Source organism: Chrysemys picta, chromosome 1 (genome assembly GCF_011386835.1).
Source record: "Chrysemys picta bellii isolate R12L10 chromosome 1, ASM1138683v2, whole genome shotgun sequence".
NCBI classification, from domain to species: domain Eukaryota; kingdom Metazoa; phylum Chordata; order Testudines; family Emydidae; genus Chrysemys; species Chrysemys picta.
In genome coordinates, this window is record NC_088791.1 from 131,090,790 (window position 1) to 131,111,563 (window position 20,774).

General features: G+C 43.6%; 2 protein-coding genes across 15 annotated transcripts in view; one reads left to right on the forward strand and one right to left on the reverse strand.

Annotated features, from left to right (window-relative positions):
* Positions 1-20,774, forward strand: part of CCDC91 (coiled-coil domain containing 91) — a 341,267-nt gene that overhangs the window by 40,437 nt on the left and 280,056 nt on the right. For all 14 annotated transcript variants that reach the window (XM_042844407.2, XM_042844444.2, XM_065570750.1 and 11 more), the window contains one exon: positions 20,263-20,306. In XM_042844407.2, the coding sequence (XP_042700341.2) occupies positions 20,277-20,306 (30 nt within the window). In that variant the 5' untranslated portion in view covers positions 20,263-20,276. Of the gene's footprint in view, positions 1-20,262; positions 20,307-20,774 lie in introns of those variants that run through there.
* Positions 3,000-5,269, reverse strand: LOC135976167 (uncharacterized). Its single transcript, XM_065570785.1, has 2 exons — positions 4,564-5,269; positions 3,000-3,569 (listed from the first exon to the last, which is right to left on the reverse strand). Exons 1-2 carry the CDS (start codon positions 5,138-5,140, stop codon positions 3,094-3,096), a joined length of 1,053 nt encoding a protein of 350 aa, XP_065426857.1. The 5' UTR covers positions 5,141-5,269; the 3' UTR covers positions 3,000-3,093.

Below are 20,774 nucleotides of genomic sequence, written 5' to 3' on the forward strand. Positions count from 1 at the left end.
ATAAAGCGTCTTTCGTTCAATAGGATCCCAAATTGCTATAAATATAAACTTATATGTGAACTAGTGGTGTCCCCCAAGGGTCAGTCCAAGGACCAATCCTATTCAACTTATTCATAAATGATCTAGAGAAAGGGATAAAAAGTGAGGTGGCAAAGTTTGCAGATGATAATAAACTGCTCAAGATAGTTAAGACCAAAGCAGACTGTGAAAAACTTCAAAAAGATCTCACAAAACTAAGTGATTGGGCAACAAAATGGCAAATGAAATTTAATCTAAAGTAATGCACATTGGAAAAAATAACCCCAACTATACATACAATATGATGGGGGGCTAAGTTAGCTACAACGAATCAGGAAAGATCTTAGAGTCATCATGGATAGTTCTCTGAAGACGTCCACGATGTGCGCAGCGGTGGTCAAAAAAGCAAACAGGATGTTAGGAATCATTAAAAAGGGGATAGAGAATAAGATGGAGAGTATCTTATTGCCCTTATATAAATCGACGGTACGCCCACTTCTTGAATATTGTGTACAGATGTGGTCTCCTCATTTCCGAAAAGATATACTGGCATTAGAAAAGGTTCAGAGAAGGCAAATAAAATGATTAGGGGGTTTGGAATGGGTCCCATATGGGGAGAGATTAAACTGGCTAGGACTTTTCAACTTGGAAAAGAGGAGACTAAGGCCTTGTCTACACTACGAGAGTAGTTCGATTTTACTTGCATCGAATTTTTGTAATCGATATTGCAAAGTCGAACGTGTGTGTCCACACTAAGGACAGTAATTCGACTTTGTGCGTCCACACTAACGGTGATAGCGTCGACATTCGAAGCGGTGCACTGTGGTCAGCTATCCCACAGTTCCCGCAGTCCCCTCTGCCCATTGGAATTCTGGGTGTAGCCGGCAATGCCTTCTGGGTAACAAAATGAGTCGAGGGTGCTTTTGGGAAACTGTCGTCATCCGTCCATCACTCCCGCCCTCCCTCCCTGAAAGCGCCGGCGGGAAAACAGTTCGCGCGCTTTTCCAGTCATTGACAGCGCGGACGCCACTGTACTCCGAGCATGGAGCCCGCTGCGACCATCGCTGCAGTTGTGGCCGCTCTCAACGTCTCGCAGCTTATCATAAAGGTTTCCCTGAGGCAGATGCAGAAAAGTCAGGCAAGGAGGCTACGGCACCGCGGTGATGTCCTGAAGTCTGAGAGTAGCACAGACCTGTCAGAAAGCAGGCGACCCAGCGCCGAGGACATCACAGTGGCAATGGGTCATGTTGATGCCGTGGAACGGCGATTCTGGGCACGGGAGACAAGCACTGAGTGGTGGGACCGCATAGTGCTGCAGGTCTGGGATGAATCCCAGTGGCTGCGAAACTTTCGCATGCGGAAGGGAACTTTCCTGGAACTTTGTGAGTTGCTGTCCCCTGCCCTGAAGCGCAGTGACACCCGGTTGCGAGCTGCACTGAGTGTACAGAAGCGAGTGGCCATAGCCCTGTGGAAGCTTGCAACGCCAGACAGCTACCGGTCAGTCGCGAACCAGTTTGGGGTGGGCAAATCTACCGTGGGGGTTGTTGTGATGCAAGTAGCGAAGGCAATCGTTGATGTACTGCTGCCAAAGGTAGTGACCCTGGGAAACGTGGAGGCGATCATAGATGGCTTCGCAGCGATGGGATTCCCAAACTGCGGTGGGGCCATAGATGGAACTCACATCCCTATCCTGGCACCGGACCACCAGGCCACCCAGTACATTAACCGAAAGGGATACTTTTCCATGGTGCTGCAAGCACTGGTGGACCACAGGGGACGTTTTACCAACATCTACGTGGGATGGCCGGGCAAGGTTCATGACGCTCGTGTTTTCAGGAACTCTGGTCTGTTTAGACGGCTGCAACAAGGTATTTACTTCCCGGACCACAAAATAACTGTTGGGGATGTGGAGATGCCTATAGTCATCCTCGGGGACCCAGCCTACCCGCTAATGCCCTGGCTCATGAAGCCCTATACTGGCGCCCTGGACACTGAAAAAGAACTCTTCAACTACCGGCTGAGCAAGTGCAGAATGGTGGTGGAGTGTGCTTTTGGCCGTCTCAAGGGGAGATGGAGAAGCTTACTGACTCGCTGTGATCTCAGCGAAACCAATATCCCCATTGTTATAGCAGCTTGCTGTGTGCTCCACAATCTCTGTGAGAGCAAGGGGGAGACCTTTATGGCGGGGTGGGAGGTTGACGAAAATAGCCTGGCTGGTGATTACTCACAGCCAGACAGCCGGGCGATTAGAAGAGACCAGCGGGAAGCGCTGTGCATCCGGGAGGCTTTGAAAGCAAAGTTCCTGAGTGAGCAGGGTAACCTGTGATTTTATAGTTTGTGTACTGAGAAGCTAAACCTGCCCCCGTTTCTTTACCCAGGTAATGTTGACTATCCTATCCAGTTACATACCCCCTTCACCCCCCCTCCAACACACGTGTCGAAATAAAAATAGTTCTACTTTGTTAAAGCACACCGTTTTCTTTAATACTGTTTTAGCGGGAATTTTTTAAAACTGGGACGCAGACTGTGGTGCGGGGCGGGTCTAGTGTTGTGATGCGAATGCAGCTTCTAAACTCAAGGATTGACAGGCTCCGCTGCGGTGGGATGCTTGTTTCAACGGAGCCTGTCACCCCTCCTGATCGGGACTGTGTGTATGGGAGGTCTATTTGACTTTGTGGCAGGGGGAGGACGGTTACAGATCCCATGCTGTGTGGCTCTGTGATCCTGTCTAAGGACCGGCGCTTAAGATCTGTAACTGCCCTCCCCCGCCACAAAGTCACAGAGCAACCCACCCCCCCCAACATTACATCAAAACAACCTCCCAGACTAACCGGGGCAACTAGTCACTGCATCACTGCACTGTGTATGTGCCCTGCTGCTGTGCCTGCCCCCGACTATGTACCCTGCCAAAGGAGACTGTCCTGTCCAATTTCCAACCCCCTTTCCCCTCCTCCTCCAAAAGAACATGATTGAAACAGTAGTTAACAGAAACGAATTTTTTATTATCAACTACACATGGCATTGGGAGGTGAAACTTGGACGTGGGCTTGTGTCAGGCGGGAAGGAAAGAACTTTTCAAATTTTGGGAAATGAGAGCCTTCTGCTACTAGAGCTCTCTGCAGGGGTGGAGTGAGAGTTAGCAGGGACTCTGCCGCCTCTCCTTCTTTGCACTTTGGGTGAGGTGGGTATGGGACTTGGTGGCGGGGGAGGGCGGTTAGAGATGGACTGCAGCGGGGCTCTGTCCTCCTGCCTCCGTTCCTGCAGAACATCCACAAGGCGCCGGAGCGTGTCCGTTTGCTCCCTCAGTAGTCCAAGCAGCGTTTGAGTCGCCTGCTGGTCTTCCTGCCGCCACCTCTCCTCCCGATCCATGTTGGCTTGGTGCATTCGGGTCAAGTTCTCCCGCCACTGGGTCTGCTGTGCTGCCTGGGCTTGGGAAGAGGCCATAAGCTCAGAGAACATGTCCTCCCGTGTCCTCTTCTTCCTACGCCTAATCCGCGCTAGCCTCTGGGAGTGTGATTCCAGGCTAGGTTGTGAGACAGTCGCAGACGGGGCTGTGGAAATGGGAAAAAGGGAGTGAATTCCTCTGAAAGATAAATGTAGTTGTGAACAAAGAACATAGTCTTTCTCTGTGAACAAGACCATGCACAGCACCTTTCACATGCGCACTCAGCACAAGGTCGAATTCTCGGCCTTCGCATTCTGTGCCTGGGGTCTTGAACAGCACATTTGAGAAGCGAGGCAGCACAACGGAATTTCTGTTGCAGGCAGACATGGTAAGCCGTACACTTGTGGCAGTTTAAAACTTTTATATTACCACTGGCCTCATTTCACATTTAAATCAATGTCAGTCCCTGCTGCCAGCAATCCGGCAAGCGGGAACTCTGCCCCTGTCCCACCCCCTCGCGGCTGTCCCCGGGAATGATCCCTTTCGGCTGCCCCTCTCCCGCCTCCACCGCGTGGCTGCAAACCAGCGGTGACAGTTCTGTAAAGGAACGGGAAAGCAGTCCCAACACTAACATTCCCCTACCTAATTAAAAGCAGGTCACCATGGCCGACATCACCCTGATGAGGATCTCCGAGAGCGACAAAGAGAGAATGCTCCGGGAAAGCCTCCAAAGACCAGGGCCGTATGCCGCCCTGCTGTGCAGAGCAATGATCCCCGAGTACCTGATAATCTCGTGGCGCGGCAACGTGTCGTACTTCGGAGGACCCAATAAGGCCGCTCTCCCCAAGAACCTCATGCAACGGCTTTCAAGTTACCTCCAGGAGAGCTTCATCGAGATGTCCCAGGAGGATTACTGCTCTATCCCCGCACATATAGACCGCATTTTACTGTAGCTGCAGTAGCAGGGAATACACAGTAGAGCGGCTTGTGCAGGACAATCACTGAAAACCGGACATTGCTAGATTTCTTTTCAAAACTTGCACTGCCCCTTACTAAACCGTTAAGCGCCTAGGGCACACTAATCATGAACAACCCATTCTTTTAATTGTTAATATTCCTGTTTTGTTAAAAATAAATGTTTAGATGTTTACAACACTTACTGGCTGATCCTTCACCAGATTCTGTGTCCGGGGTAATGGCTGGGGACGCTTCGTAGGGGATCTCTGTAAGGGTGATGAAGAGATCCTGGCTGTCGGGGAAATCAGCGTTGTGAGAGCTGCCAACTGCCTCGCCCTCCTCATCTCCTTCCTCATCTTCCCCGTCCCCTAACATGTCTGAGGAACCGGCCGTGGACAGTATCCCATCCTCAGAGTCCACGGTCACTGGTGGGGTAGTGGTGGCGGCAGCACCGAGGATGGAATGCAGTGCCTCGTAGAAACGGGATGTCTGGGGATGGGATCCGGAGCGTCCGTTTGCCTCTTTGGTCTTCTGGTAGCCTTGTCTCAGCTCCTTGATTTTCACGCGGCACTGCGTTGCATCCCGGCTGTATCCTCTCTCTGCCATGTCTTTAGAGATCTTCTCGTAGATCTTTGCATTCCTTCTTTTGGATCGCAGCTCGGAAAGCACGGACTCATCGCCCCACACAGCGATGAGATCCAAGACTTCACGATCAGTCCATGCTGGGGCTCTCTTTCTATTCCCAGACTGCACGGCCATCACTGCTGGAGAGCTCTGCATCGTTGCCAGTGCTGCTGTGCTCGCCACGATGTCCAGACAGGAAATGAGATTCAAACTGGCCAGACAGGAAAAGGAATTCAAATTCAAATTTTCCCGGGGCTTTTCCTGTGTGGCTGGTCAGAGCATCCGAGCTCGCACTGCTGTCCAGAGCGTCAACAGAGTGGTGCACTGTGGGATAGCTCCCGGAGCTATTAGCGTCGATTTCCATCCACACCTAGCCTAATTCGACATGGCCATGTCGAATTTAGCGCTACTCCCCTCGTCGGGGAGGAGTACAGAAGTCGAATTAAAGAGACCTCTATGTCGAACTAAATAGCATCGCAGTGTGGACGGGTGCAGGGTTAATTCGATTTAACGGCGCTAACTTCGACATAAACGCCTAGTGTAGACCAGGCCTAAGGGGGGATATACTAGAGGAATATAAAGTCATGAGTGATGTGGAGAAAGTAAATAAGGGAAAGTTATTTACTTGTTCCCATAATACAGGAAGTAGGGGCCACCAAATGAAATTAATGGGCAGCAGGTTTAAAACAAATAAAAGGAAGTTCTTCTTCACACAGCGCACAGTCAACTTGTGGCACTCCTTGCCTGAGGAGTTGTGAAGGCCAGGACTATAACAGGGTTTAAAAGAGAACTGGATAAATTCATGGAGGTTAAGTCCATTAATGGCTATTAGCCAGGATGGGTAAGGAATGGTGTCCCTAGCCTCCGTTTGTCAGTGGGTGGAGATGGATGGCAGGAGAGAGATCACTTGATCATTACCTGTTAGGTTCACTCCCTCTGGGGCACCTGGCATTGGCCACTGTCAGTAGATAGGATACTGGGCTAGATCGACCTTTTGGTCTGACCCAGTACGGCCATTCTTATGTTCTTATGTTAACTACTGCAAATTGATAGATCACTTGCAGCTCAAGTTCAGACACCTTTTGGGGTGCAACATAACAGTTGTTTAGGACCCTGATCCTGTAAAGACTTATAAATATTGTGACAAAGTTCCTCCTCTATCTTGGTGGGTCCTGCGCTTATTGGCGGATTTTCTTGCCTCAGAGATTCACCATGTGAGTTGGGGAACAGCCCAGAGACCTTCCCCTCTGGAAGAACCCACAGTCCAGGTCAATTGGGAGGTTTGGGGGGAACCCGGGCCCGTCCTCTACTCTGGGTTCCAGCCCAGGGCCCTGTGGACTGCAGCTGTCTATAGTGCCTCCTGTAACAGCTGCATGACAGCTACAACTCCCTGGGCTACTTCCCCATGGCCTCCTCCAAACACCTTCCTTATTCTCACCACAGGACCTTCCTCCTGGTGTCTGATAACGCTTGTGCTCCTCAATCCTCCAGCAGCACACCCTCTCACTCTCAGCTCCTTGCACCTCTTGCTCCCAGCTCCTCACACTTGCACCACAAACTGAAGTGAGCTCCTTTTAAAACCCAGGTGACCTGATTAGCCTGCCCTAATTGATTCTAGCAGCCGCTTCTTAATTGGCTCCAGGTGTCCTAATTAGCCTGCCTGCCTTAACTGGTTCTGGCAGGTTCCTGATTACTCTAGTGCAGCCCCTGCTCTGGTCACTCAGGGAACAGAAAACTACTCATCCAGTGGCCAGTATATTTGCCCTCTACCAGACTCCTGTACCCCACTGGTCTGAGTCTGTCACAATATGCTTAACTTTACATGCTATGCGTACTTCCATTGAAATAAATGGGATTGAAGTTTAAGCATGCGTGTAAATCTTTGCAGGATCTGGGCCTAACAGTGCACAGCAATTCTGTGAAACAGGTTAGGACAGGGGTTTTCAAACTGGGGGTTGTGACCCCTCAGGGGGCCATGAGGTGGTTACGTGGGAGTAGAGAGCTGTCCGCCCCAGGCTCTGCCATGAGTGGGGGCAGGACAGCCCTGAACCCCCATTAAATTAAAATTAAATTTAAATCAAATTACCCCCCCCATTTTAATTTATAAGGGGGGGGGGGGTTTGCACCCAGAGACTTGCTGTGTGAAAGGGGTCGCCAATACAAAAAGTTTGGAAACAACTGGTTTAGTACAACTATTGAAGAGTAATCTGAACAGTGTTAAAACTGCATATTTTCCTTGGAGTAGTTGTCCATATGCACATTCTGATAATGGTGCACACATGCCTCATGCCAGAGATTGGAATCTTTTGGCCGGCAGTATCCATAAAGTGCACATGTATTCTTCAGTCCTTGTGCTCTGCATTAAGGGCATATAAGGACAATGTGTGCTGACCACCATTCAGTTCCTCTCATTGTCTCCTTGCTTGGAAACAGAGCCTGTCCAAGAGACTGCCAGCTCTTTCTTAACTAGATATTTTTTATAGTTAGCTTTTCTACTTTTAATCAATAATTCTTAGTTAATGGTTTATAGTTATCTGCGTGCCTTTTGCAACCCTTAGCTTTAGATTTTGTTACCTATCTCTGGGATGGGATTTGTGATGCTGTCAAACCCCGCTGCCAACTCATACCAAGGTTCCTAGGCCTCAACTGAACACTCAACAATAGCTGGAGACCAGACGAGCTCACCTGTGTATTAATATTGTTAAAATAGATGTTCAGTTTAAAATAATGTGTTTTAGACAGGTACAGAGAAGGGCTACTAGGATGTTCCGAGGAATGAAAAACCTGTCTTATGAAAGGAGACTCAAAGAGCTTGGCTTGTTTAGCCTAATCAAAAGAAGGCTGAGGGGAGATATGATTGCTCTTTATAAATATATCAGAGGGATAAATATCAGGGAGGGAGAGGAATTATTTAAGCTCAGTACCAATGTGGACACAAGAACAAATGTATATAAACTGGACATTAGAAAGTTTAGACTTGAAATTAGACTAACGTTTCTAACCATTAGAGGAGTGAAGTTCTGGAACAGCCTTCCAAAGGGAGTAGTGGGGTCAAAAGACATATCTGGCTTCAAGACTAAACTTGATAAGTTTATGGAGGGGATGGTATGATGGGATAGCCAAATTTTGGAAATTAATTGATCTTTGATTATTAGTGGTAAATATGTCCAATGATCCTGTGATGGGATGTTAGATGAGGTGGGATCTGAGTTACTACAGATAATTCTTTCCTGGGTCTGGCTGGTGAGTCTTGCCCACATGCTCAGGGTTTAGCTGATCACCATATTTGGGGTCGGGAAGGAATTTTCCTCCAGGGCAGATTGGCAGAGGCCCTTGAGGTTTTTTGCCTTCCTCTGCAGCGTGGGGCACAGGTCACTTGCTGGAGGATTCTCTGCACCTTGAGGTCTTTAACCATGATTTGAGGATTTCAATAAATCAGACATAGATTAGGGGTTTGTTACAGGAGTGGGTGGGTGAGATTCTGTGGCCTGTGTTGTGCAGGAGGTCAGACTAGATGATCATAATGGTCCCTTCTAACCTTAAAGTCTATGAGTTTGAGACTGTAGTGCCTCCTAATGGTCCCACAGTTGGATGACTACAAGTGATTTCAAGAATTAAAAAGAATAGGTCAGACCTTCCAAATTCCCATTGAAGAGGTTCAGGAGCTGACACATAAATTGATGGGCATGTTACTGGAGTCCTCTGCAGGAAAGATGGTCTCATTAACTTGGAAGGCAATTATATACCCTTCCAAAACTTTGTGGCCATGGCACCACCTGACTTTTGCAAGGTAGATAAAAACCAAACCAGTGCCTTCCAAAAGAGTGGAATTATTTTACATGCACCCTGCCCCATCTTAACTTGTGGCAACAGTAACAAATGAAATGGCAAATTTCAGGCCCACGTCAAAAGAGAGAGAGAGTGCCAAAGAGTCTGGATTTATTTGGCTGAATAACCTACTCTTTGAACCTACCATTCTGAATGGCCAGTGACAAGGTCATGTGGACCAATCAAGGCTCATGAGGAATTTATGTTGCTGGTCAGTGAGGGCCATTTAGTGGCTAGAGTGAGACTACAAGCAGCATTTGATGCAGTGGCCATGGCTGCCAGATCACTGGCAATGATGACTGTTATATGACATGCCTCTCGGCTTCAGGGATCGGTGTTGCAGAGAAGTCCAAATGATGGAGGATTTGCCCTTTCAAAAGGGCAGAACTATTCAGTTTCAAGTTGGATGAGACTTTCCATATTTTTGAAGATCTCATGAGTCGTCCTGAGTTTTCTCAGAGCATACACACCAGCATCTAAAACTATGTATGCACATATAGAGAGCTGTGTCGGGTATACACCCTGGTGTTTAAAGGCATTTAGAGCACTCTACTGTATCTGCCTATGCTGTGCTTCACAGTGAACCCTGCTGTTTAAACCTTTGCTAGCTGTGTGTGCAATGTCTGTACTCTACACTCCACTGTAAGTGCAGACATACTTTAAGAGGAAACATATTAAACAGCCTTATCCTTCTTTGAGATCAGTTTCTCCACCTTCTATTATTAAAGGTCAACAGAACCACTTGGGGGAAATACCAGTATTTCCATCTCCATCCCATACCACCCAGCTCTGCCTGTCCCAGAAACATTCATTGGGGTGGGGCATTCAAGAGATGTCTTGTAGCTCCATTGACTTCAGAATTCAAGACCTCCCTATTGGGAAATCATTTAGCTCACTTCAGGCTAGATTGGTCCCTTGTCACCACTGACCATTGGGCCACAGACATAATATCATATGAATATTCCATTCACTTTTCTCCAGTGACTACACCCACCTCCCCTTCCCCTTCTCTCTTCAGGGACCCCTCTCTTCAGGATCTCTTAAATAAAGAGCAGTAGAAGTGGTACCTCTGCAATACAGTGTTCACCAGAAGTGTACACCAACATGCTCTCTATTGTGGAAGAGGGTTGTCAGTGCAGAATATGACCGACAATATGACCACAGTGGTTTATATCAACAAACAAGGTGGTGTAGGCCTTTCTCACTCTGCTAAGAAGCTGTCAGGCTCTAGAATTGGCGCATCAAACATCAGATTTGCCTAACAGCTTTACACTTTCCCAAGTTGCAGAACTTGGTAGTGAACAACCTCAGCAGACACTTCCTTGCAAATTGGGTTTAGTAAATAAAAGACAAAATTCTGTCTGACATCTTTGGGGACTAGGGCAATCCCAAAATGGACCTGTTTGCCACTCAGCACAAGAAGTGGTGTCAGAAATTCTACTCAAGGGGAGGAATGAGTCCCTGGCCCATAGCAGATGTGTTCTTGAGACCTGATAATGCTTACCTCACAACCCTTGTGATTCCCAGGACGTTCTGCAAACTCAAGCAGGACTCGACCATAGCTCCAGCATGACCAAGGCAGTGTATTTTTTGTTTTGTTTTTGTTCACAAACTTTCTGAACTTGTTCATATCCTCACCTCAAACCCTGCTTCTGTTCCCCCATGCTGGTACAAGGGACATATTCTGCATCGGAGCCCTGCATCTCACAACATGGTGGCTGGATGGATGTCATTGATAGAGCAGGCCTGCTCCTCTCCAGTTAGGGAAGTCCTGAAAAGCAGCAGAAAAGAATCAAGAAGATAAACTTATTTGGTGAAATGAACAAGATTTTCTTATTCATGCTACTGGTAATCAGTGATTCCACATCACTTCTTGATTCCTCAGATGCTTGACTATTTACTTGAACTGAGACAGAATAGTCTATCCCTCAGTTTGGTCAAGGTGCCCATGTCCCTAATCCCAGCTCATTAGCTGCTGGTAGAGGACTACATCCTTTTTTTCCTCATCTAACGATAATTAGGTTCCTGGAAGGTCTAATCAAGATGTTCCTACCAATCAAAGAAACTGTTCCCCCATGGGATTTAAACTTGATACTCTCAGCCCTCCTGGGGCCACCCTTGGAGCCCATTGCCTCTAGTTCTCTATCACATCTATCAATGCAAATGACATTTTTGATTGCCATAACTTCCCCCAGAAGAGTGGGGGAGATCCCAGCACTTGTGGTTGTCCCACCATACGCTGTGTTATACCCAGACAAGGTGTCCATGAAAAGACACCTGAAATTTCTCTCCAAAGTAGTGACAGAATTCCACCTGAATCAGCAGATACTGCTACTGGTATTGTTCTGGAAACCTCATGCAGCTAGAACTGAGGCGATAATTACAGCCATTAGATGTCAGGAGAGGCATGGCTTATTACTTAAACAGAACAAAACCTTTTAGAACATCACCAAGAGTGTTTGTCTCCATTGTGGAGAGAATGAAAAGCTTTGCTATATCACCTCAAAGACTATTAAATTGGATTTCTGACTATTGGAACCTTCCATGAGGTAGTCTGCATAGATCTCCTGATCACATTTAAAGGTCATTCCACCAGAGCTCAAGGCACATCAACATTTCTATGAAAAGTACCAGTATCTGACATTTGCAAAGTAGTCACCTGGGAATCAGTATGTACGTGCATTTGGTAAAGCGGTTCTTCAGTTGTTATTTACTAACATATTCTGAGCTCCTGCCTCCTTAACTGGGCCACTCCTTGGGAGTCCCCATTAGTGGAATGTGCATATAGACAAGCACGTGAAGGGGAGAGAGAGAGAGAAGTTTGTACAGTCACTGGAGTTCAGGATATGTTGTCCATACTCATATTCCATGATCCATCTTTCCATTGCCTCTATCTTGGAATCTTTAACTTGGGATTCTACAGTGAGTAGTAACTGAATGGTCGTAGGGCAAAGCACACCATATATGCCCTTAGTGCGGAGAACAAGGACTGAAGTGCAAATTCGTGCCAGAGATCAGTCTTTTGGCATATGAGATGTATATGCATCCTTCGTGAAATGTGCATATGGACAACATATCTCAAAGAGCTCCAGTTACAGTACATGGTAAGTAATTTCTTGTAGTATGAAAAAATCTAACCCAAGAACTTAGGTACCGAAAAAGGAGCTAGTGCAGATAGGCATTAACATAAAAGTGAAACTTTACAAAAGTACAAGTCATAGAGTCATAGACTTTAAGGTCAGAAAGGACCAATATGATCGTCTAGTCTGACCTCCTGCACAAAGCAGGCCGCAGAATCTCACCCACCCACTCCTGCAACAAACCCCTAACCTATGTCTGAGCCATTGAAGTCCTCAAATCATGGTTTAAAGACTTCAAGGTGCAGAGAATCCTCCAGCAAATGACTCGTACCCCACGCTACAGAGGAAGGTGAACCCCCCCAAGAGCCTTTGACAATCTGCCCTGGAGGAAAATTCCTTCCTGACCCCAAATATGGTGATCTGCTAAACCCTGAGCATGTGGGAAAGACTCACCAGCCAGACACCCATTAAAGAATTATTTGTAGTAACTCAGATCCCACCCCATCTAACATCCCATCACAGGCCATTGGGTATATTTACCGCTAATAATCAAAGATCAATTAATTTCCAAAATTAGGCTATTTCCATCATACCATCCCCTCCATAAACTTATCAAGCTTAGTCTTGAAGCCAGATATGTCTTTTGCCTCCCCTTGGAAGGCTGTTTCAGAAATTCACTCCTCTGATGGTTAGAAACCTTTGTCAAATTTCAAGTCTAAACTTCCTGATGGCCAGTTTATATCCATTTGTTTTTGTGGTCCACATTGGTACTAAGCTTAAATAATTCCTCTCCCTCCCTGGTATTTAGCCCTCTGATATATTTATAGAGAGCATTCATATCTCCCCTCAACCTTCTTTTGGTTAGGCTAAACAAGCCAAGCTCTTTGAGTCTCCTTTCATAAGACAGGTTTTTCATTCCTCAGATCATCCTAGTAGCCCTTCTCCGTACCTGTTCCAGTTTAAATACATCCTTCTTAAACATGGGAGACCATAACTGCACACACTATTTCAGATGAGGTCTCACCAGTGCCTTGTATAACGGTACTAATACCTCCTTATCTCTACTTGAAATACCTCACCTAATGCATACCAAGACCGCATTAGCTTTTTTCATGGCCATAACATGTTGGCGGCTCATAGTCATCCTGTGATCAACCAATACTCCAAAGTCCTTCTCCTCCTCTGTTACTTCTAACTGATGAGTCCATGGCTTATAACAAGAATTCTTGTTGTTAATCCCTAAATGCATGACCTTGCACTTTGCACTATTAAATTTCATCCTATTACTATTACTCCAGTTTACAAGGTCATCGAGATCTGGTCCTTCTCTGTATTGGCAATACCTCTCCCAGCTTTGTGTCATTGGCTCCAAATATTTTTATTTAGTTCTGCATTTTTCTTTTAATAATTACTTATATTTTGATTTGACACCAGAGCTGCTTCCTTAAAGCACAGTTCTGATTCTATAGGCAGGTGTGTGGTACCAGACAGTAGAACGCATATTCTTATCTGACATAATAGGAGTAAATCAATGCATAGATATATGTGTGTGTATAATTATTTATATATTGATAGATGTACGTATCCTGTAGTAACTCAATATAATTTTTCCTGAATATAAATTATAAATATTTTTAAATTATTTCAGAAAATTGCATGACAGCTTATAAAATACAATAACTTGTCAGTCTAGGACAGAATATTGTCCATCCTGAAATTGAGTGTAATTCTGGAAGAAAATTCCACATTTGGGAGTGGAAAGAAAACTTTTTTGTAATAACGTTCCAGTTGTCCTGGTTGCTCGGAGATGTGGAGTGTTAAAAGTAGTCTGGATTAATGGATTTGAGGGCCAAAGTACAGGTGAGGTGGTCAGGGATGCATGATATTGAAATTTATCAGAGGGATATCAGCACCACATAGGTGGTGGCATAAATAGATATTATTTTTGGTTGCTCATACCATATTTAGGGTAGGCTTTTTGGAGCCTGCAGTTTCAGCCAAAGATTTATTCTTTAAATAATGCGGTCTATGTTATGTCCGGTAAAGAAACAGCTAAGAATTCCGTCCTAGATTGAACAGATGGAATGAGTCATTTAGTAAGCAAAAACACATAAGTAGAAACGCATACGTTGTCATAGGTAGGGGCTAACCACTACTGTATTTGCCAGAAATACAAATATGGCAATCCCACCCACAGCCAGATCAACACATACAGTTCTGACAAAACAAACACAGCAATACACTGTGTAAGTTGTGCTTCTCTTAGAAGACACACAATTCCACACTAAGGTAGTTGCTTGCTAGAATTGATAGAACAAGTTGGTTATAAAGCATGTGCTAGTATGTCTCTGAGAAAAAGTGGGTGGTAAAATATGTCTTACTGCAGAAAACTTACAGTAACTGCTTTTAAATCCCAGTCAGCTAATAGACCAGGGCTTGAAAAAAATGTAGTGAGCATCTACTAGCCAGAGGTAGGATTAAAAAATGGATGAGGAAACCCCTAAAACAAGATTGGGGCAACACCGGATCAGAAGTTCAATTCCCCTGACATTCTGAACTGCTGGAAAAGTACAGGATACTGAGCTTTCTAGTAGGGATTTCACCCTGAACCTTGCTAGGATAGGGGTTCCATGTTCTAGCTAAAATGAGTCAGAAAAATCTGAATTTCCACACCCTACTCCCAAACTGCTGGAAGGAAGAAGGCACTTTCTCTCTTTCTTTTCCCTTTTATGGTCTCCTGGTGGTTGCAATGGGAAAGGGACTCCATTACTCTGTGCCTCCTCCACCCTTCTTCTTCTTTTTTTTTTTTTTTGGTATCTTTTTTTCTCTTTGAATAGCTAGCTTATAGTTACTCTTTGAAGACCTGCCTCTGCCTCAACAATGTGAAATTGACAGACTATCGTCACTGTCAGTATGCTCACAAAGTTCTGAATAGCTTTGTTAAAGGTGACCAGACTCTTACTAATTTCATGTTGTTTGGCAAAGCTATAAGCATCTACAAAAACACTAAACTGTCTGTCTGAAGACACAGGAAGGCAGCACTGCTTTGGTTTACAGTTGGTGTACACTGGAAGGCTATATTCTCAATTATAAGAGATAGAAACTTATTTTTTTTTATAATGAAAGCCTTAGAAATTGATGGCTTTGAGCCCCACAATCTGGGAAATTCTTCCTGCTTGACACTGAGATATTGGGGGTATAGACTTCTCAAGCCCAGTAATAAGTTATTGTTTAGAGAACAATTGTATTTTGTAATTGGCTTGGACTAGGTGATATAAGAGATCTTTTCCATCCATAATTTCTATATTTTTATGACTCTATAATTTGAGGTCAACTACTTGTCCAATTCTGTTGCAATTCTTTATTATCGAGTAACAGACATGTTGTATAGTCCATATGTAGTTAGGGTGAGACAAGTCTCCTAGTTATTCTTTGAAGACTAAGCAGTTAATTACTACTTCTGTCTAAGGAGCCACAAATAATGTTCTTGTTGTAAGGAGAGAAGAGCTTTATGAGCCCTTTAGAATACATGTTTAATAAAAAACAAAACCAAAGCTGGAGAATATTGCTGGTTCAATGTAAAGGATGAGATTAATGATAGTATATATGTATGCTGCACAATGTCTTCCATATTATCAAAATATAAATCTTTTGGGAGTTTTAAATCATTTTATATTGGGTAGCTTTTTTTCATGTGAAGTAATTGTGGAAAGATGTATTCAAACCTTTTAAAAACTAAATGTATGTAGACTTGTTTAGGTTTGAAAGTATTTTTCACTGGCAGCAGGCTTGATTTCAAGTCTTGAAAGGTGGGTGTCTAGTTAAGCTTTGATTATCTTCAGCGATGATGCTTGTACATCTTCTCATGATAGTTTGCTATATTGCCTATTGTTCTAAAATTCTTCCTAATATTAAACATGCTTTTTTCGTACTGGAGTTTATGCCGATTATTGCTTGTTCTGTCCTTTATGATGAATGAAAATCCTTTTACATATTTTAGTCAGTTATCATGTTTCTTCTTAGGTTTTTCTTTCTTTAGAGAAATGGGCATGTCCAGTTTAAACTTTAGTTTCTCTTCCAAACCTGTTTTAGTTCCTTTTTCCATCTCTGAACTTGTTCCAATTTGTCTGCCTTGTTTAAAATCCTGTGCTCAAAACTGAGTGAGTGCAGTCCTCCAACTGAGATCTAACCAATGCTGAGTAGAGTGGAATAAAAATTCCCTTTCTAGTTTTGGTGAATAAACTGCTTAATTCAGATTCTAAACTGTAGTCCATGGACTGCCAGTGGTCCATGAAGGACTTTTTGTTCATCTTTGGAACCACAGGCCACATGGTGCTGGAGTTCCTTATTTCTAGTTGATACATCATATTAGACTGATAAACTACATTGCATGCTTTTCTGTTACTTTTCCACATAAGCAATTGCTGTAGATGGCACAATGATGCTATGGGGTTGTGAATGTGTAGGCATGGTGGATAATTGCGAATGAGAGAGGAGGGTTGTCCACAAGTTTTTTAACAAGATGTGGTCTACACTATGGCTACATCTACACTTGAAGCTGGAGGTGTGATTCCCAGCTTGAGTAGACATGCTTGCACTAGCTGTCATTGCGCTAGCATACTAAAAATAGTAGTGTAGCTGCCAAGTACAAACCTGCCCGCACCCCATGGGTGTGTACTCAGGGCAGCTACTGTGTGCCACCACCTGTGTTATGATGGCTGCTGCCTGTGCTATCATGACTACACCGCTGTTTTTAGTGTGTAGCATGATCAGAGCTAGAGCAAATATGTCTGTCATGCCCAGGTCATGGGCGAGCAGACCTAGTAGTTGGAGTTAGAGTCCACAGTCATGAGACAGGAGTCGCGTCAACTGGGCCAGGATACCGGGCGGGAGCTCAGAGGCAGGAGGCAAACTGGAGATCAGAACCAAAGTCAGACCTTGTAGGGATACTGGGGAGTCAGAGGCAGGAGACAAACTGGAATTTGGGAACTGCAAATCAGATACCAGGAGTCAAACCAGAATGACATGCCAGGGAAGCAGGAGCCAGGTAGTGGGTTGCATGAGCAGGAAGCACAAGGCATCCAGTCGAGAGCAAGATGGAGTCCAGTTGTTTGGACAGCTTCCTGTTCCTGCTGCTGGCTTAAGTAGGACCGGTGGGACTGTGCCAATTGGACCATATGGTGCAGCCTCACACTGGAGCTGGGCTTTTTGGGTCTCAGGTAAGCCATTGTCAGCTGCCTGCTAGATGGAGGGTGGTTGTGTGGCTGTTCACATGAACCTTGCAGGCTCAGATTTGAGATCTGCGAGTCATGACAGTGTCTGCTTCAGCTGGGAATCACACTCTCTCTCAGCTTCAAGTGTTAATAGCCTAAAGAAGCATGAGAATCCTCACTATCCTTTGTAGAAATCACTAAATTATTCGTATGCTTCTGTTAGGTGTATATGCAAGAGTCTATGTATCAAATAGGTAAACTAAAAAAAGTACAGTGGTTATTTCAATAAGGCTTACAACAAATGCTATCAAGTGACTAAAGAGTGAATTTAAAAGTATATGAAAGCAAAATAATTTATTTTATGGAGTAAATAGGTTAATTTAGGTACTACACTTAATTAAGCTGAAAATAATTTGATAATTGCTAGGTTTATTTTGTGTGTATGTATAAAGTTATAGTTATTTAATTATCGGTATCTTTATTGCTCTTTAATGTAACTTTATTTTATTATTAAAAAAATTACATTAATATATTGACTTCCATTTTCTTTCAAATGTTCTTTATGGGCCTGTTCCAAAGCCTATAGTCAGTTGAAAGACTCACATTAACTTTAATGACCATTGAATCAGGCCCTAAAGTATTAACTTAGTTTGAACTTCTTTTCAAACTATCATAAGTTTCTGAAATATTTTTGAATGCTTTATGTAGCTGGATAGCCGTCCTTTATTTTTGGATACATGGTAATGATGTGCAATGATGATAGTGTTTCGTCACATGACTTATTTTGATTCCCTTTCCTTCAGTAATGCGTTCCTGTCTACATATTTTCAATATATATCATTTCACATCACATTTCTGTGACAAGAAAACAACTCTTTATCACAATTTTCTTAAAAATGCTGTTTTATTTTTTATTTTTGATGCAGTGTGTTTAAGCCATTAATGTTAATTGCATGTACAGGCATGAATGAAGGATTAGTGTTTGGTCACTTAAGGCTGGATTCATAGACCTGGCATCTGTGCTGCGAAAAATATCCATCTGGCATCTTGGCTGCAAAAAGCTGTGTGAACCTTGAGAATTTGATTTGTCTTTTTTAGGCTTATGTGGAAATTGGGCAACATTTTTTATTTAATTGAATTCATTTCTTATTAGGCATAACAACGCTCATTCAATTTAACGTTATCAGTAATAATTAATTAAGAGCAAATTTGGTAAGCCCTGGAAGAGAGAGTTTTCTGTGTCGCTAATGATTTTCAGCAGCAGATGGACACTTGTGTCTGCCTCTAACTTTGGAGAAATTGCTCTTTTATAATGTTCTAATTCATTAGGATTTCTTGCAAACCACTTGCATCTTTTATTTCTGCCCATGTTACTGAAATCTTTGCAGCCAGCCATTTAGTTTAACTGGAAAATAATACATTTTATAAATTTCTTACCTTTTTGTTACATTTATTGAGATTTGTTGGTTCATCCTTACCCTTAGTCAAATATCAGGAGGAACTTTGGGGATATATTACTGGTTTAGCTGTATTCTTTCAGGATCAACCATACATAGCTTGATTTACCTTCATTAGCTGAGTAACTTCCTCCACGTGTTTCAAAAGAAACAAGACAGTTTTAGCTAAAAATATATCAAAATGCCACAGAAATCATGGCTGCAACTCAAAAATGCTGATCAGTTTTGAAAATCTAAATCAACGCCTGCCATGAAACCTAGGGAAGAACCTTTGTGGTGACAGAGAGACTTCCAGAAATTCACCACAGTCCTGTTCTGAGTTGGAGTTTGTGCTGATGTTGCCAGACAGCTAAGAGATGTGAAAAGCAGGAAATATTATTGAATTGAGCCACAGTGCCAATTTGGAAAAGAAACTTAAAATGTAAAAATATTTTTTCCATTCCTGGCAGATGAACATAACTTCAGAATATATGGCAGATGAAGAAATACAGAAAATTTTAATTCTGCTAGAAAGTTCTACTGGAAAGTAAAACAAACAAAATCCTAGCTTTTTTTTTTTTTTTTTAATGAAAACGTTGAACAGATCCTAGTTTTACTAGTAACAAGGAACCATTTTATTTTATTTAGATCAGAAATAATATGGTGTTCTATTATAAATCCAACCACTCAAATGTCAAATGAAGATATGATATAGAAACATTTATTACTATAGGTGATCTCAAGTCATTTAGTGATGGCGTGATGTCCAAGGGTACGTCTATACTTACCTCCGGGTCCGGCGGTAAGCAATCGATCTTTTGGGATCGATTTATCGTGTCTTGTCTAGACGCGATAAATCGATCCCGGATCGATCCTGGAAGTGCTCGCAGTCGACGCCGGTACTCCTGCTCCACGAGAGGAGTACGCGGAGTCGACAGGGGAGCCTGCCTGCCGCGTGTGGACCCGCAGTAAGTTCGAACTAAGATACTTCGACTTCAGCTACGTGAATAACGTTGCGTATCTTAGTTCGAAGTGGGGGGTTAGTGTGGACCAGCCCCAAGAGACTAGGTAATTCGGCAGCCTTTAGCACCATTGATTATGGGGTGCAGTGCGCTTCGCTGCTGTGTCTATTGGTAGACAGAATCACCTTTAAAATGGCTACTTCTAGTGAAGAGATCTTGAACAATATTGCTCTTCCTCACCAGGGGAGCTCCACTGTTGAGTCCTACATGACTTAATCTTGTAATTTTTCTTAATCAGCATATAGGAAGCTCTAGAGAGATTTTGAAGCACTGTTGGTGCACAGTGTGGTGGGGGAGTAGTAAGTCTCCAGTTCATCTGAATTGAATAGACCTGTTTCCTGGCTTTCTCAAATATCTTGTGGAGATAAGGACTATTATGAAAGCACAGTAGGCTTATGCTCACTCTGGATGAAAAGTCAGTGATAATAGCTGGGACTGAGAAGATAAGACTGTAATTTCTCTTGATTGAGTGAGTCTGCTTGTCTGATATCACTCATTGCTTTCAGATTCAGAGTCTGCTGTGGTTATCTATGCCTTTGTCTCCTTGAGGTTTGGCCGCTGCAATGTGTTCTACTTGAGGCTATCTTTGAAGGCTGCTTGAAGCTTTTGCTGTACAGAATACATCTTCCCACCTTTGGGATACAGCAGACTGCAAAGAGCTTAGATTTTTGATCAATATTTTTTTATACTGTCTTGTAGGTGCCAATAGGAAAATGGATGATGACGAATTTGGAGGCTTTGAGGTATGTCATGTTCCTGACCTTGAAAAATGGTTAGCTGTAGAAACTTTTGAAATTACATCATTTGGAGGGGCATGCTTTATTTTATGATTAGTAATTGTACAGATGTTAACATGAAAATTGTGCCTAGTTGCCAATGTTAAAGCAAAATTTACTAACCAATACATTTAATAATCAAGCGAAATAATTTATTTTTCTCTCTAGATAGAACATAAATTAGGGATGGTCAGCATCTTTGGAAATCATGCCACTTAACTAAGTGTCTGTGTATTGAGATACCTAACATTCGGCATAAAATTGTAAAAACTTTGGCTTAGGTTTTAATATTTAGCCGGTGTTTTAATATTAGGTTTTAATAATTAGCCGGTGCCGGGCAGGTGTTCTTTTGTTTTGTTTTGGTCAAGTAATAAGTATAACACACTCCTCTGCACATTGCGTAAAAGTTGTTTTGTATTCAGTTTAACAATTGTG